This window comes from Tiliqua scincoides, chromosome 1, assembly GCF_035046505.1.
Source record: "Tiliqua scincoides isolate rTilSci1 chromosome 1, rTilSci1.hap2, whole genome shotgun sequence".
Classification (NCBI taxonomy): Eukaryota; Metazoa; Chordata; class Lepidosauria; order Squamata; family Scincidae; genus Tiliqua; species Tiliqua scincoides.
In genome coordinates this window covers 165,454,483-165,471,110 of record NC_089821.1, presented here as the reverse complement: position 1 = coordinate 165,471,110, position 16,628 = coordinate 165,454,483, and the positions used below count along the sequence as shown (strand labels likewise).

General features: G+C 42.0%; 1 protein-coding gene across 2 annotated transcripts in view; it reads left to right on the top strand.

Moving 5' to 3' along the window:
• The window catches only part of SNTG2 (syntrophin gamma 2), a 272,584-nt gene that overhangs the window by 129,714 nt on the left and 126,242 nt on the right, over window positions 1-16,628 (top strand). For both annotated transcript variants that reach the window (XM_066640310.1, XM_066640309.1), the window contains exons 3-5: window positions 2,240-2,296; window positions 2,390-2,447; window positions 16,563-16,606. In XM_066640310.1, coding sequence (XP_066496407.1) covers window positions 2,240-2,296; window positions 2,390-2,447; window positions 16,563-16,606 — 159 coding nt within the window. The remainder of the gene's footprint in view (window positions 1-2,239; window positions 2,297-2,389; window positions 2,448-16,562; window positions 16,607-16,628) is intronic.

Genomic DNA, 16,628 nt, shown 5'->3' with positions numbered 1-16,628 from the left:
TCTGGTTTTTGTTGGATATAAGCACATCACTGATAGCTCGTTCATTTCTTGGAAGACCCATATGTGACAGTCCCATCTCAGAAAAGTCTGGCTAAGGCTCTGGCTAAGGAAAAAAAGTCTGGCTAAGGATTTCATTATTGTTATCTGGACAGAACACAGTTTACACACATATAAGTCCTACTGAAAATCCAAATGCTTCTTCTACATGTAGCTCAATGCAAATCATGCTGTTGTATGGAGAAAATTGGATTTGCTTTGTCAGTGCAGCATTACAATAAATGTTTATCACGCCATCCTTTCCTTAAGCTGATGTTGTCAATTTCATGTGCTATAAGACTTTCCAAAAGCATATGTGAAAATTAATAAGAATTATGGCTATATCCTTAGAAAGAACATTGAGTCATACAACAATTCTGTTATAAACAAAAAAAAAAATCTAAAAATAAAAATAATGTTCCTGTATATGGAGCAAAAGTAATAATAACCTTGAAATATCCAGCAGTGCCTTTTCCAGATGAGCAGAGATAGCATTGTGGATAGAAATCTGCTCAGTGCAATGCTAAACTGTATTACTATACGTTTACTGTCAATAGATAAAATGAAGCTCTTCTTGTTCCATTATTATGTCAAGTAGCAAAAAATGTGAGCATGAATAAAATGTCAAAATGAAAGGTACCATTAAATATTAGAAAGATTGCTATAGAAAATGTCCATAAAGATTTTATCTCACGTACTTGCTTGAAAAAGAAGTATTGAAGACATAACCATGAAAAATAGATTAACGAAAAGAAAAATTCGCTGTAGGAAAGTCAGCTGGATAAGGAAAAAAATCAATTTGAAAACTAAAAAAAATGGAAATAAAGTACATAAATGATGGTGGCAAAGGAAACAAACTCACATATAAGCATACATTGGAAACAATGTCTTGTGTCTTTAACTTTTTAAAGGTTTCAGAGGTTTTCAAGGACAGATAAGCAAACTAAAGATAAAAACCAAGTAAACATTTGTATAAGTACAGGGTACCGACCAATCCTCCAACTTATTTCATGAGACCTCAATATTTCAATATGGCATTTTATAGCTCCAGTAACCTAATAACCACACTCACAGCCCAATCCTATTCACGTCTACTCAGAAGTAAGTTCCATTGAATTCGGTGAGGCTTACTTTCAGGAAAGTGTGGTTAGGATTGCAGCCTGAGCTGTGTAAATGCATGTTTTCCAATTCTCTTATGTGAACAGGGGAATGGTCTGAACTTCCAGTGGGAAATCAAGATGCCTCTGTATGCATGTAGCTGGATTACACTCTTTATCATTGAAAACTGTCAAATCAAGGTAGAGATTTAAGCCCAATCTTACCCCCCACCATGCTATAGCACAGGGCTCTCCAAACCCCGGCTCATGGGCTGAATCCGGCGTTTGGAAAAAGCCCTCCCTCCACCACCACCCCCATGCGCAGCACTTATTGTTCTGCATCCCTGTGCCCAGATCAGCTTGAAAGAAATGTAGCACTGCAGCAGAATGGTAAGGGCTGCTCAGGGCAGGGAAGGCTTTTTCAGGACACAGAAGTTTCCAGTTTGAACACCACTGCTATAGCACACACTGCATGCTATGGTGGGGAAAGGGAGCAACTAGAAGGCCAACCAGAAATAAGTAAAATGATTTTTTAACATACTTCAGGGTAGGCCTGTTGGCCACCTATAAGTCTCTTTGGACCAATACAGCTATGTAGCTGGAGTATGTCTGAGGAAAAGGAGGGGGCAGGACAGATTGGGAAAGAGGGGATAGCATACCGCACAAGTCACTGCAGCCTGGGCTCTGTGGTGGTGGGTGCACAAAGCTGTCAGTGCTTTGCATTGGCAGCTCCAAATGGCCAGGTAGTGGCACAATATTCACTCAATCACTAGTGTTTTTACAGCAGCATATGAGGAGATGCACCGTCATAAATGGCCCATAGGACTGGGCTGTAAATGGACCTATTCAAGGTGTAGAAGATATGGGCAGCAGTAAAGGGGTTTTAATTTCTTGTTCTTTAATAAGCAAATAAACAAAAAAAGCCTTCCTTTTATGGTAATCAAACTCATAGGGATTTAATACCATATTACTTTTTAAGCCTAGCATGTCAACTTTTTAATTTATTTGAATATGAGAAAAGCAGACAAAGGAGCACAAGTCTAATATGAGTGCATCTAATATTGTATTTTCACCTAGATCTATTTTTTTTCTACCATTTTTTAAAGCACAGAACTGTTAAACTTCACAGACAACCAGTTGGTGGCTTGGGATTAAGTATAAAGGTATGCGAAACCTTCTCTTTTTCTTTCTTTTTTTGTACGTAGTGCATGGATTGAGACAAGTAAGGTATCATTCTTGTTACATATCTCTTTCAGGGCGGTGCTGAGCACAAAGTGCCTGTCGTCATATCAAAAATATTTAAAGACCAAGCAGGTAAAGGAATAACTATATGCATACCGAGGATTTTGATGCTGTGTTTAATGTTGATACGCAATGTAAATGAAATTGACTGCAGGTTACAGTGCTGAATGGGGTATTATTCCTACATAATGACTTTTTTTGTGTGATTCCCAGACAGCCTGATAATAATCATGGTAAAGACACTTGCACAGATTTCACACATAAAACTACTATTTACACATAGGCACACACACATGCAGAGAGAGAGAGAGAGAGAGAGAGAGAGAGAGAGAGATTGCCTACTTTCCCCATCTTTGGGAAAGAATTATAGAATTATACTTCCATTTTAGCCCTAGGAAGCTTTCAGCGGTATATAAATACTGTTGATTGATTGATTGATTTCAGTATAATCTGTAAACTGGGAAAATGGGAGCATACAACATTTGCAGAAAAAAAAGTCACCAACCTGGGAAATAATACCTGAGAAACTAATTTCAAGCAAATTTTCAGAATGAGCACAAGACATCTCCAACATAACTAAATTTACACAAAAGGTATTCTGTTACCAAAATGGCATATTATTGAGAAGTTGGTACTTCGAGAGTAATACAATCCTGAGATTGTATTGTGACTAATTCCCACTAGTAAGTGGGAAGAATGGCAATGTTAAGACAATAAATTATGCTGACAGAATGATGTGATAACATGGAACCATGAATTTTACACTGCTGAAAACCTTTAAGAAGTAAAGACATACTATTCAGTAGGATCTGTGTTTGTTTCAGTAGGATCTGCTTTGTTTCTTCCTTTCAATCAACTTAAATTCCCTTAAAGTTAATTTCTGAAAATCTGTCAAACTTTTCCTTCATAATTTCAAGAATTCAGACTAGTAAGTGTACCCTACACACATTTGATTACAGCATAGTTGCAGGGTGGGTTGCAAAATTCTTTGCACGTTTTGGGAACAGTTTAGTGATGGGTTGTGGCATTATCCGTCCTTTTATTTTTCCTTCTAAACTTTCTTGTACTGCGTCTTTGGCAGAGGCAGCAGTAGCTGTGAACCTCTTTGTGGCTCTCGACACCCATTCTTTCCCTCAGAACACCCTAGGAATTATGCTAAGTTATCATGTATGTTTCATCATTCCAAGGGGGCTTCTGGGGAGGGTGGGTAACTGCCAGCATGAGGCCCACCATTTCCCCCCATTGCATCATTCCTGAGGCAATCAGGGGGAGGGGAATCATGGCAAGTGATGTTGGCATGCTGCCAAGAGCAGCTTTACTGCTGTGGCTACTATCTTAAAAGAAGCACTACAGGAAGTTTTAAAAGAGAAAAACACAGGTGTTGGCAACAAATGGTAAACTGTCCATAAAACCTTTAACAAGTTCTAAAACAAGTTCTAACAAGTTTCAGGGTCCTCCCCTGGAATTTCCCAAGTTTCATGCATCCCCTGAATTCCGCCCACACTCCCAAATTTGAGCTGAACGTTGTTAAGCGAGAATTCTTCCCTCACTACTAGTCCAAACCTTTAGCCTTCTCTTCATTACCTGCGATATCTTTAGTTCTGTCTCTGAGATGCCTTTCTTCCTTCACCTTTTTCCCTCAAAATGTGCTCAATGTCCTCCTCCTTTTTTGTAGCACTACCGGCTCTTTTAGTGCTGGAATACCTGAGGGCATAATTACCTGAATTCCTCTTGCGAATATCATCTTCACTTGAAACCCAACTAGGTCTGTCACTGCTCAGTCCTTTTTGTTCACAAACTTGGATCATTACCTCACTTTCTCTTGGCACCCTTTGAGAAATGAACAAGGAGATGTAAAGCAGCAAGTGTTGCTGGTTGCTGTTCAAAAGGAATAGCCCTTTTGGGATTGTGGGGGCTGATGATTATGCAGTAACAGCAGCCTGTTACCAGCAGTGCTTTCTAAAACACACGTGAAATGTACACATGGGGGAAAACAATTATGTGCAGAGACCCAGCGTAATGGGCAATAGCATGATGGTATAATTTAGCAGTGAAAGGAAAATGGAAATGAAGACGAAGGTGCACAATTGTCTATTAATACTTGGCCTAACAGCCCAATCGTATCCCCCACTAGGCCGTAGCACATAAGGACCACCATGGAGGCATGCACTGCATTTCTGATCAGGAAATATCACTGCAGGGTGATCAGGAAATATTTTTTCCTTTACCTCTGTATAGGTTGTCTGATGGTCTGTGGGTCTCCTTGGAATTATGCCAGTTATAAAGCTGGAGCAAGTCCAAGGGAAGCCAGGGACAGGACAGGCCAAATAATAGGGCATAAGATCCAGCATGTATGACTTCCTCTGGACCCAACCCCTGCTTTCCCCAGCGTGCTGGCCAGTCCATTCCAAAAAAAGGAGGGTTGCACATAGGCAGACCATTCCCCTTTCTGGTCTTTCCCTAACCCCAGAGCTTTTGGTGTACCCAGTAGCAATCACCTTGGCCTAAAACCGTTGCAGCTAAATGACAGTTACTCATAAAATCTGCCTGATCTGGAATCTAATTTTGGATGAGAGAACTGATCTGGCTTGCATCTTGGAGACCTGGTTGGATGAGGCTGGTGGTTTGAATTTCTCCCAGCTGTGTCCACCGAGCTACCGAGTTATATAGCAGCCACAGTTACAGGGGTCAGGGGTGTTGCATTTGTCTGATTGTCAACAGGCTATCTGGTAGCCTGTTCTTCCACAATGTAATTGGTTTGAGTGTCTTCACGTCATGTTGTTAGGATGAGATAATGTGTTGGGATGATTGAGGCAGGCATGGGGCTACTATAGAAAGAGTAAAGGACCATGGGCAGTCTCTCCCTCCAATTTTCTTTAGAAATTGTCTGCATTTTCTTGTTGGTTTAAGTTTATGTCTTCAGCAGTGGTAATCCTGGGCGATGTTATGCTCAGGGCCACAACCGCACAGTGCCCCCCCTGAGGCTGGTGCCTGTCCCCCCAAGACTGACAACCCCCTCGCTTATCTGGGTGCTTGGGAGCCTTGCGTAGTGTCCCAGAGTGCTCGGAAAGCCTTATTAGCCTCCAAAGGGCCCTTAAACAGTACTTCCAAAAAACCAGAAGTCCTGTTTAAAGGGCCCTCCAGAGAGAAAGTTTTCCAAGTGCTCTGGAACGCAGTGTGATGCCTTGTCACCTGGTACCACATTGTCCCCTGGCCCTAACACCAGGGATGCTACTGGTCTTCATCTTGGAAGACATAATCAAGTTGAGCAGAGCATCTCTCAAACAGTCTGAGGATGGGATAAAAGCAGTAATCATCATTTCTCATGTATTTTATATTACTTTAAAAACAGTAGTCATAGAGATATTGTAGTACATTAGGCTTGCCAGCAATTAGACTAGCAGACAGAAGAAAAACTTGTGAAAAAATTAATATGCTTCAGCCCTTCAGTACATGAGTTAGGTGGAAAAGGGAGAAGAATTTTTTTACAAACTGACAGTGAATGGAACAGCTAAAATGAATAATTTGGACATATGATTGTTCTACCCGTTTGAAGAAAAGTTGTCTTTAGCAAAAGAGGATAAAACCAAGGGCCCAATCCTATCCAACTTTCCAGTGCCAATGTAGCCATGCCAATGGGGTGTGCGCTACGTCCTGTATTGAGGAGGCAGATATGGAGGCCTCCTCAAGGTAAGGGAATGTTTGCTCCATTACCTTCAGGTTGCACTGAGACTGCACCGGCGCTGGAAGGTTGAACATGACTGGGCTCCAACTCTTTCAATGAAGAAAATGGTCAGAGTAACATTATATATGTATGATAGCATCAATTTATATTTCTAAATTTATATTTAGACAGGCTACAAGAATTCTGTTTCAAATCACACGTACACATAATGTTGACACTTGTGTTTTCCATTTCTGTAGAAGCTGCAAGATCGTAATATTCTAACCCTTCACATTTCTGCTATGTCTGTATCGAATATAGCATGAGAAGTCAAACAAGCAGCAAGTCAAGGCAGATAAACTACTGCTGAACCTGAGCAGTGAATTTAGATAACAAAGACATACTGATGGCAGTAGCAAAGAAAAAAAAATTCTAAGGCCACAGTCCTAACCCCTTATGTCATTACTTTCCAGCACTGGCATAGCAGTACCAATGGGACGTGTGCTGCATCCTGCAGTTGGGTGTCACACGCGGAGGCCTCCTCAAAGTAAGGGAATGTTTGTTCCCTTACCTCGGAGCTGCATTGCCCTTATGTCAGTGCTGGAAAGCACTGACATAAGGGGTTAGGATTGCGCCCTAAATGATGGAACTTAGAGTTGAATGTTGACTATTTAGCAGGACAATATCTGCTGAATGCCAAAAACTGATAACAGTTTTTATTTGATAAAAATTGCTACACCTACAAAACACAACTTCTGGTTTATTATAATGCTCCTCAGAACTATTGCATTTTCTATTTAATCCACTTGAGTGTGGGATTCAGTGAATATTCCTGAAGAATGGCTTCTTTTTATAGCTTGATAGATTTTATATCTTGAAACATATTTTCAAGATATAAAAGAGACTATGGTATCGTGCTCTGAAAAGTGGTTCTGGAACAGCAGTGTGGGGGCCTCTATTTTTATAGTGTTCCCTGTATCAGAAGATACTTTGCCACATATATATGCCTTCCTCTTGTAGTGTATTTACTTATAAAAATACATGTTTTGATCAATGGAAGGAGGTAATACGTAGTAGTCTTATACTAATTATAACTTATAACTAGTGACAGTCACAGCATGTTGATTTCTGCTGGAAAATCAGGCACTGTCAGCCATCCTTGTGGATGGTCTCTCAAGTTTGTAAGACAGTAGGTCACATCAACCTGTGCTGGCTCCAAAGGGCCAGATTCAGCCCCTGCGCCAGTAAGGGGTGGGTTTGCACTGAGAGTGCAGGGAGTGGGAAAGGGTGGCATTCCAGGGGTGGGGAGGGGGTGTTTTGGGGCAGGGAGGATAATACAGGAGGGGGATCAGGCCCAGGAGGGGGTGGATTGGTGGCAGTGGCACACACTGGATCATAACTCCCACTCCTTGCGGGCCTTGCAGACTTACACAGACTGCTCAGATTTGCGCCAGCGAAATTGCTGGCACAGATCTCAGTAGCCCCATAGGGCAGGGTTTATCACAGGGTAATGGGAAAAATATCCTGTTACTACAGCCTGAACCTAAGCTGTGCTGGATTCAGCACAGGCCACTGTGGTCTGCCCATTCCAGTGCAGGTTAGGACTGAGCTGTAAGATGCACGACTCATTCACCATACTAGAGTCCCAGCCGATCCCTCAGTCAATGTGTGAAGACTTTACTTTGCAAATCAGCTATAGGACCGTTGCTTATAATACAACACAAATATGTCTTTTTATTACTGCATGTCACACAACAGCAGTGCATTTATTACAAAGCGGTGTTTATGAGCAGGCACTGTGTTGCTTCTAAGAGACGAAGGGCAAATCTTGTTAAAAGAGCAGGGATAGAAATTACTGAAGAACAAAATTAACGAGTTGATAATATTTCTTGACCACTTTTTCACAATTGTGTTCTTCCTTTAGCTTAAGAGAACCATCCCTGCTGTTGCCCCCGTTCATTTGTTCCCCTTATTTTTGTCATTTTATGTGTCTTCTTCCCATTGTATAAAGCAAGAAATAATAGGATTTCTGACATCCAGTGTCATCCTTTAATGTAAAGATTGAAGGTGTCAGACTGCCTTTTTTTTATTTCCTTATAAAACTTTAAATATTCATTACTTTGGTGGATTCAATGTCACATTATTCAGCTCAGTAAGCCTTTTACCTGTGATATTAATCATGTCCATGTTGGTGCTAACCGCTTTGTTCACAGATATTACAGTATATTGTAATAGCTTGAAAAGACTGACTTCTTGTTTCTTTGCACCTAATAACAGATTTAAAAACTATCAAAGAGTTTAAAACACTCAGTGCCTTCAATTCTTATAACAAAAAGTGATTTGACATTTTTTACTTAGAAAGCATAATTATTGCAAAGGTGAAGTTTGACTTAGGCAAATTCAATAAACTTTGTATTTGACAGAACAAGAGAACTTATGCATGTGTGTGAGCTATGAATCGATGGCCTAATCCTAGCTGAGCCTTCCACTGATGGAACTTGTGTTCTGTCGACAGAAGGCCTGGGCCCTAGTGCTGCCGCTGCAGTGAATGGCTGGCAACCACAATTGGAATGCCCCGCCACTGCTGGTGCTGGTAAGTTGGCAGCAGGTTTTGCCATAGGTGGGATGAGGGAGGTTTGGGGCAGAGAGGGCAGGGATCAGGGCCTGCTGGGGAAGAGTAGAGGGCAGATATTGGCAGCAGCAGCTCTGTCAATATCCTGTGCCTCTTTTTCAACATCAACATGCTCTTGGCCCTACCCTGACTTGTGCCAACCAATAGACTGGCACAGATCCAAGTAGGCTCACTGGGTACAATGGGGCAGCAGAGTAGGATCTCTGCTGCAACTAGTCTTATTCTGGCCCATAGCATGCAGTGAAGGCTATGCCAGCCTCACTACATGCTACAGTCTGGCCAAGGGTAGAATTAGACCATAACACTCAGAGTATTTCCTTGCAAGATAACTTGTTCTCACTTTTAAGAGACACATACAGTCAGGTTGCACCATATGCATGTTATACTTGAAGGAACTCAAGTGTATGTGCTTCACAGCAAAAAAAAGAAAAGAAAAGAAAAAGAGAGAGAGAGAGAACAGCAGTTTAAATAGTGCCCTGCAATTCCACTCACCAAGTATGTGCCCTAGAAATGGGATATTGAATCTGCCGTTCTCTCCATCAGTCTCAGTCCCTGCTTGCCAACTATAGTTTTTAAAGAGGCAGTACATTTTTTTTTCCAGATTTACGGTAGTTTAATTTTGTTTCTACAGTACATGACTTCCCCATATATGTTTATGCACTGACTCCAGAACCTAACCCTCACATAAGATGCGACCTGACTGTACAACAGCAGCTTCAACAACAAGCTGATGGTGGCTTCACAATAATAATGGTATTCATAATGGCATTCACAGGTATTCACTGTTTTAGCTCTTGGTATTTATTTTCTGCATTGTGTATTATGTAAACACTGAAAGAACACATATTCTTTAGTACAAATCTGTTCTTTTTTCAATATAGTTGCAGAGTGCAAATTATTGGAACACTAGAAACTTGTACTTTATTGCCTTATCTCACTTGATGCTATTTCAATACAGTTTCACAGGTTTCAGTCTGACCAGTTCTAGGATGGGAGAACACCATATAAGCTGCTCTGAGTTTCCCAAAGCAAATATAGCATACGTGTAATAAATACACAGTATGTTGTTCTAGGAGTTTTGAAATCATTTAAAAACTTGATTTTATACTTTTGTATGGCCAGAGTATATTAAGCTGCAGAACCTAAATCCCTAATCCTTTTCCCTTTAGCACTGTTTCAAGTTAATATTTTAGTATTGCAGATTCATACTATTTTCTCTGTTTATCACTACTGTACTAAGCTTATGTTTGAGCACCATACCAATATAACAACCACAGTGCTGTAAATAAAGTCTATGGAGGTTTGTTTTGATTGATGTGCCATCTGGGGAAAAGCAGAAAGCAACCACAAGATAAAATACATTTAAGATAAAATGATCAGGTTGGCAGTATGCATTTTTCCATTATCTAGAGGTAGCAAGTAATCACAAGAGAAGCATCATCTTGTTAATCCAAGCAGCTCTATCTTCTTGGCAGGCAAACCTTCCTCCAGTATTCAGTCTCATTTGAACAGCCAAAAATGGGAAGACACCTTGTGTTCTCACTGCTGCAGCGGTAACCTTCCATAGTACCTCTTGCACTGCAACAGGAGCAAAGAACTGACACAAATACAAGGCAATGTGTTCAAGTTCGTGTGGAAGATCCTAGTCTCCAGAGTGATGAGTTCTATTCATGTATGGTGACTATTAAAACTAATGCCCAAATCCTCTACCCACCACTTGAACCAATGTAGCCACACCATGGAGGTGTGTGTTGCATCCTATGGCCAGGGGTTGATAAAGAGACCTCCTTGAGGTAAGGGAACTTTTGCTCCCTTACATCCGGGTAAGCGCCCTGATGCACTGTGGGTCTCATCAGAACTATGCCAGGTCTATAGCTTGCATTAAGTCCAATAAGAAAAAAAGGGGGCATGGAAAAGGTGAAAGAATGGGGATAGGATCCAGAAACATGCAGGTGTTGCAGGGATCCACCCCCTCCCTCTACTGTCTGACCCTGTCCACCCTTTTCTGTCCTGAAACTCCCCCTGCCCTCCCTCTTCCCACCCATGGCACACCTCCCCCACTATCTTCAATCAATCAATCAATCAATCAATCAATCAATCAATCAATCAATCAATCAATCAATCAATCAAACCTTTATTAGGCATAAAAATTAACACATAATATCTCTAAACAATCCAATATATAAATATATGTTAAAAAGCAAATAAAGATAAAGGTTAAAACACAACAATTTACTTGCGCGGTAACTCCAGGTTGCTTAGGACCAACAGATTAGCCCTCTTCAAGTTACTCAGGTGTAAAAATTTTGCAACTGGAAGGGTCACAAGTTTAGAATCTCCTGCTAACAAAAATTGTAGGCAAACATTCTCAGAAAGACCTTTTTTAGTTCTTAATAATGGGAGAAGGTACTGATCTCTAGGCACTATCTTACTGGAGCCAGCTCAGCTCACTGAGCCACTACCACTTGCACTTTGTTGCCCAATGTTTGAGGCAGCAGCCAAGCAGCGCATAACAGTGGCTTGTGTTTTGTGCCACCATAAAGCAGGTTGCGCTGCCAGAACACGAGTTCCTGCAGCGCGGGCAGCCCATAGATTGGCTGGACATTTGTAGCACCGTTTTATGTTATACTGAAGCAATTGAATGTTTCTATATACTTCATGCAGCAGGCTGACAGCATTAGAATGATCCACTGTTGCATTCTCATCTCCGCTGTGGAGGCTGCACTAGGGCCATTTTAGAAAATGCATTTTCATTTCTGTATTGGATGAGGCTGTTAAGCACAGTTTGAGCTCTCCTTTCAGACTCCCTGGAACTTAGGGCCCAATGCTGTTGGGCCACTGGGCCACCAGAACCCGCATTCCAGCAGCACAGCATGCTTTATGGCTTTATGCTTTATGGCTGCTGCAAATGGTGACATGCCTTTGAATGCCCTTGTGCACATTTGCACACAATCAGGGCTGTACCTTGCACCATTGGTGCTCACAAGCAGTCAACATCACTTGATATTTGAGCTTCCCTGATTGTTCACATCATCCCTGGATGACACAACTGTGCTAAAAGGCCCTGGTGTTCAATGGACCTTTGGAGGGTTTTGTCCTGCCAGAGCAGATAGTACTGGATAAGCTGGACCAGTGGCAGTTCCCTGTCTTAAATTTCTAAGCAGACAGTGGAATTTGCACTCGTGGAATAGAGCAGGAGAACCCTCAAGCACCACACTCAAATTTAACCTTAGCATTTTCCCAATCCACATCTTGCCTGACTTTTTAAAGGTTGGTAGTTTGTCAGATTTGCTTTCTGTGCCACCTGCCATGCCTGCATATATAGTAACTTCTTGGCATGCAGCAGAATGGAAATATCATCTCCAACCATATTGCTATGCTTATAAATATTGCAACACAAGGAAAACTGAAAGTATAAGCTACCAAGTGAATTACCTTGGGTTTTAGGAGCAGAGCACTCTATTCTTTCAGCACGGTTGACATACTTTTGGAAAAAAAGGTTGATGCAGCCAAGAAAGCTTGCCATTTACTGTCTTTACCTGTATATTCATAATAATACCACTTTATCCCAAGGAGTGATTACTATGCTTTCCCAGTGTACAATTTGTGAAGAGGACACTTGCCCTTTATCCTAGGACATTCAGTGGTATTCATTTTGCTGTGAACATCACAATCTTTTTCAATCTTTTATTAATGTTGTTTGGGCTTCAGCTTTTATGTCTTGCTCTTGTTTCCCCAGTAATAAGCGCAGCCATAATTTTAGCTCCTAATATAATCCTCAGACACTTTCAAACTTTCAGAAAAGATATTTCTGGGTCTTTCCCCCCCCCCTTCTCTCACTTTTCTGGATATAGAAAATAAGAAATAAAAGCACCATTACAGAGCAATCTTTTTGCAGAGGGAGCTAATCACAACTCCTGCCAATCAAAGCACACAGAATGTACTTGTTTTCCTCAGAAGAAAAAGACCAGCTTTTCAATTCATGGTCACGTAAACCTTAAATAAGGGAATTTTCAAGTTCTTCTCATATAACATGAAATGCATCCTGGGCTTTGGAGAGTTCCTGCAACAGATTAATTCTCTTGCCTTTATAAAACAGCATCAAAGCCTGCATAGCAGCATATTCTATCATTCGGAGAGAATGTTTTAATGGAGAAAGTTGGAGATACTCTCAGAACCCAGCAAAATCTCTGGTGCACATCTGAGGAGACAAAGGGGATGGGGAGGGTGCTGAAAACGGGGATAAAATGCAGACTGCACTGTTGCCACCTGATCCCCCTGCAGCCTCCTGCAGCCTCCCTTCCTCCTGCAGCCTCCCTTCCTACTGCCCTGCCCCTCCCTGCCCCATTTGACCCCCTTTCCTCTCCCATCCCTCCTGCAGCCTCCCTTTCCTCTCCCTTTCCTCTCCCTCCCTCCTGCAGCCTCCCTTCCTACTGCCCTGCCCCTCCCTGCCCCATTTGACCCCCTTTCCTCTCCCATCACTGCCTTACCTGCTCTGGCAGGTGGCTGGTGAACCACTGGCAGACTGGAAGTATGCAGCAGTGTTCCTAAAGTGGCTGTGAACAGTGCACTCCATGCACTGTTGGCAGCCATTTGTAACAGTGGATGTGCCTTCCACTGTTGCAAACGGTGCCACACACCAGCCAAATCCTCAATAGGATTTGGCCATCAGATAGTAGTTGAAATTTGAGTATTATATCTAGACATCCTTTTGGATCTAATCTGCTAAATCTGAATGCAAATTGATCTGGATACAGATCTGGCTTTATGTACTTGCTTTCCTGTCATCATCGAAATCAGTGGTGCAAATCTGAGCAGCCTGGACTGCCCCGAGCCGCCCAGGAACAAGTCTAGGATCCGGTATAAGTGCTGGATCCTGGCCCCGCCTCCCACACCTGCCCCCGGGAACACCCACTGCCTGCTGTTATTTTTATAATTTTTATTTATTTCTGTATCCCACTTTTTTATTTTTTGGATTAAAGGTTGGGTATTCTTATAATTAATTTTAATATAAATAATATTCATTTAAATAAATATGAGAGTTTTCCCCATCACCACTTACCAGAAATGTGGTTGCAGCACCACATATCTGAACCAGTCTTCAATTGCTTAACTTTTAACTAGTCCCTCTCCCGAATTACAGCAACATTCTATGAATAAGTTAACCAACTAGGATAGCGCTATGATGGGAGACAAACTTTCAAACCAGGTTTGTCTCTTCGAATTAGCAACAATTTGTGCATGAAATTATGCAATTGGCAAGGCAGTGTTCCCCTTAATTTCATGTTGCAGAAACTTTGCAAATTATTAAGAACATAAGAACATAAGAACAGCCCCACTGGATCAGGCCATAGGCCCATCTAGTCCAGCTTCCTGTATCTCACAGCGGCCCACCAAATGCCCCAGGGAGCACACCAGATAACAAGAGACCTCATCCTGGTGCTCTCCCCTACATCTGGCATTCTGACTTAACCCATTCCTAAAATCAGGAGGTTGCGCATACACATCATGGCTTGTACCCCATAATGGATTTTTCCTCCAGAAACTCGTCCAATCCCCTTTTAAAGGCGTCTAGGCTAGACGCTAGCACCACATCCTGTGGCAAGGAGTTCCACAGACCGACCACGCGCTGAGTAAAGAAATATTTTCTTTTGTCTGTCCTAACCCGCCCAACACTCAATTTTAGTGGATGTCCCCTGGTTCTGGTATTATGTGAGAGTGTAAAGAGCATCTCCCTATCCACTCTGTCCATCCCCTGCATAATTTTGTATGTCTCAATCATGTCCCCCCTCAAGCGTCTCTTTTCTAGGCTGAAGAGGCCCAAACGCCGTAGCCTTTCCTCATAAGGAAGGTGCCCCAGCCCCGTAATCATCTTAGTCGCTCTCTTTTGCACCTTTTCCATTTCCACTATGTCTTTTTTGAGATGCGGCGACCAGAACTGGACACAATACTCCAGGTGTGGCCTTACCATAGATTTGTACAACGGCATTATAATACTAACCGTTTTGTTCTCAATACCCTTCCTAATGATCCCAAGCATAGAATTGGCCTTCTTCACTGCTGCCGCACATTGGGTCGACACTTTCATCGACCTGTCCACCACCACCCCAAGATCTCTCTCCTGATCTGTCACAGACAGCTCAGAACCCATCAGCCTATATGTGAAGTTTTGATTTTTTGCCCCAATGTGCATGACTTTACACTTACTGACATTGAAGCGCATCTGCCATTTTGCTGCCCATTCTGCCAGTCTGGAGAGATCCTTCTGGAGCTCCTCACAATCACTTCTGGTCTTTACCACTCGGAAAAGTTTGGTGTCATCTGCAAACTTAGCCACTTCACTGCTCAACCCTGTCTCCAGGTCATTTATGAAGAGGTTGAAAAGCACCGGTCCCAGGACAGATCCTTGGGGCACACCGCTTTTCACCTCTCTCCATTGTGAAAATTGCCCATTGACACCCACTCTCTGCTTCCTGGCCTCCAACCAGTTCTCAATCCAGGAGAGGACCTGTCCTCTAATTCCCTGACTGTGGAGTTTTTTCAGTAACCTTTGGTGAGGGACCGTGTCAAACGCCTTCTGAAAGTCCAGATATATAATGTCCACGGGTTCTCCCGCATCCACATGCCTGTTGACCTTTTCAAAGAATTCTATAAGGTTTGTGAGGCAAGACTTACCCTTACAGAAGCCATGCTGACTCTCCCTCAGCAAGGCCTGTTCGTCTATGTGTTTTGAGATCCTATCTTTGATGAGGCATTCCACCATCTTACCCGGTATAGATGTTAGGCTGACCGGCCTATAGTTTCCCGGGTCCCCCCTCTTTCCCTTTTTAAAAATAGGCGTGACATTTGCTATCCTCCAATCTTCTGGCACCGTGGCCGTTTTGAGGGACAAGTTGCATACCTTAGTCAAGAGATCTGCAACTTCATTCTTCAATTCCTTAATAACCCTTGGGTGTATGCCATCAGGGCCCGGTGACTTATTGATCTTTAATTTATCAATGAGGTCTGAAACATCTTCTCTTTTAACCTCTATCTGACTTAACTCCTCGGTTAGAAGGGGCCGTTCGGGCAGCGGTATCTGCCCGAGGTCTTCTGCCGTGAAGACAGATGCAAAGAACTCATTTAATTTCTCTGCCATCTCTAAGTCTCCTTTTATCTCCCCTTTCCCTCCCTCACCATCCAGAGGGCCAACCGCTTCTCTGGCGGGTTTCCTGCTTCTAACATATTTGAAGAAGCTTTTATTATTCCCCTTAATGTTGCTGGCCATGCGTTCCTCATAGTCTCGCTTGGCCTCCCCTATCACCTTCTTACATTTCTTTTGCCACAGTTTATGTTCCTTTTTATTCTCTTCATTAGGGCAAGACTTCCATTTACGGAAGGAAGCTTCCTTGCCCTTCACAGCCTCTCTAACTATTGCTTGAAATAATATATTATGTTCCTCTATGCAACAGAATGGATTCAAAGTTCACTCTAAATTGCTTTATTAAATTCTCTGTACAATGTCTTTGATTATAGCAGTCTCTGCATATCTTTTCAGGAGGGAAGAACAAGGGAGGAGAAATTCCTTTTGTACTATCTTACCAAAGTTAATGAAGAATATGAATCACACTTTCTTCATAATTTAATGAAAATGTGTCATTAGTGAGAAGTGACTTCTGTGTTCCATATTAAATAATATTTTGTTATTGGGAAGTAGCTCTCTTAATTTCCTTAGAATTGGTTCCCATCTATGTAGCTTTGCTGTGGGATTGCTATGCTGGTGGCATTTTTATAAGAAAAGTCATTTCCAAAATGGTGATGACAAGAACAGTACTTGAAACAATTGCTGTAGCAAAACACGTCATTAGTTTGAGTCTCTCAATTAACATGTGGTTCTTTTCTAACTCTACAGCGGACCAATCAGGAATGTTATTTATAGGAGATGCAGTAATACAGGTCAGTTTATTCTATATGCTTG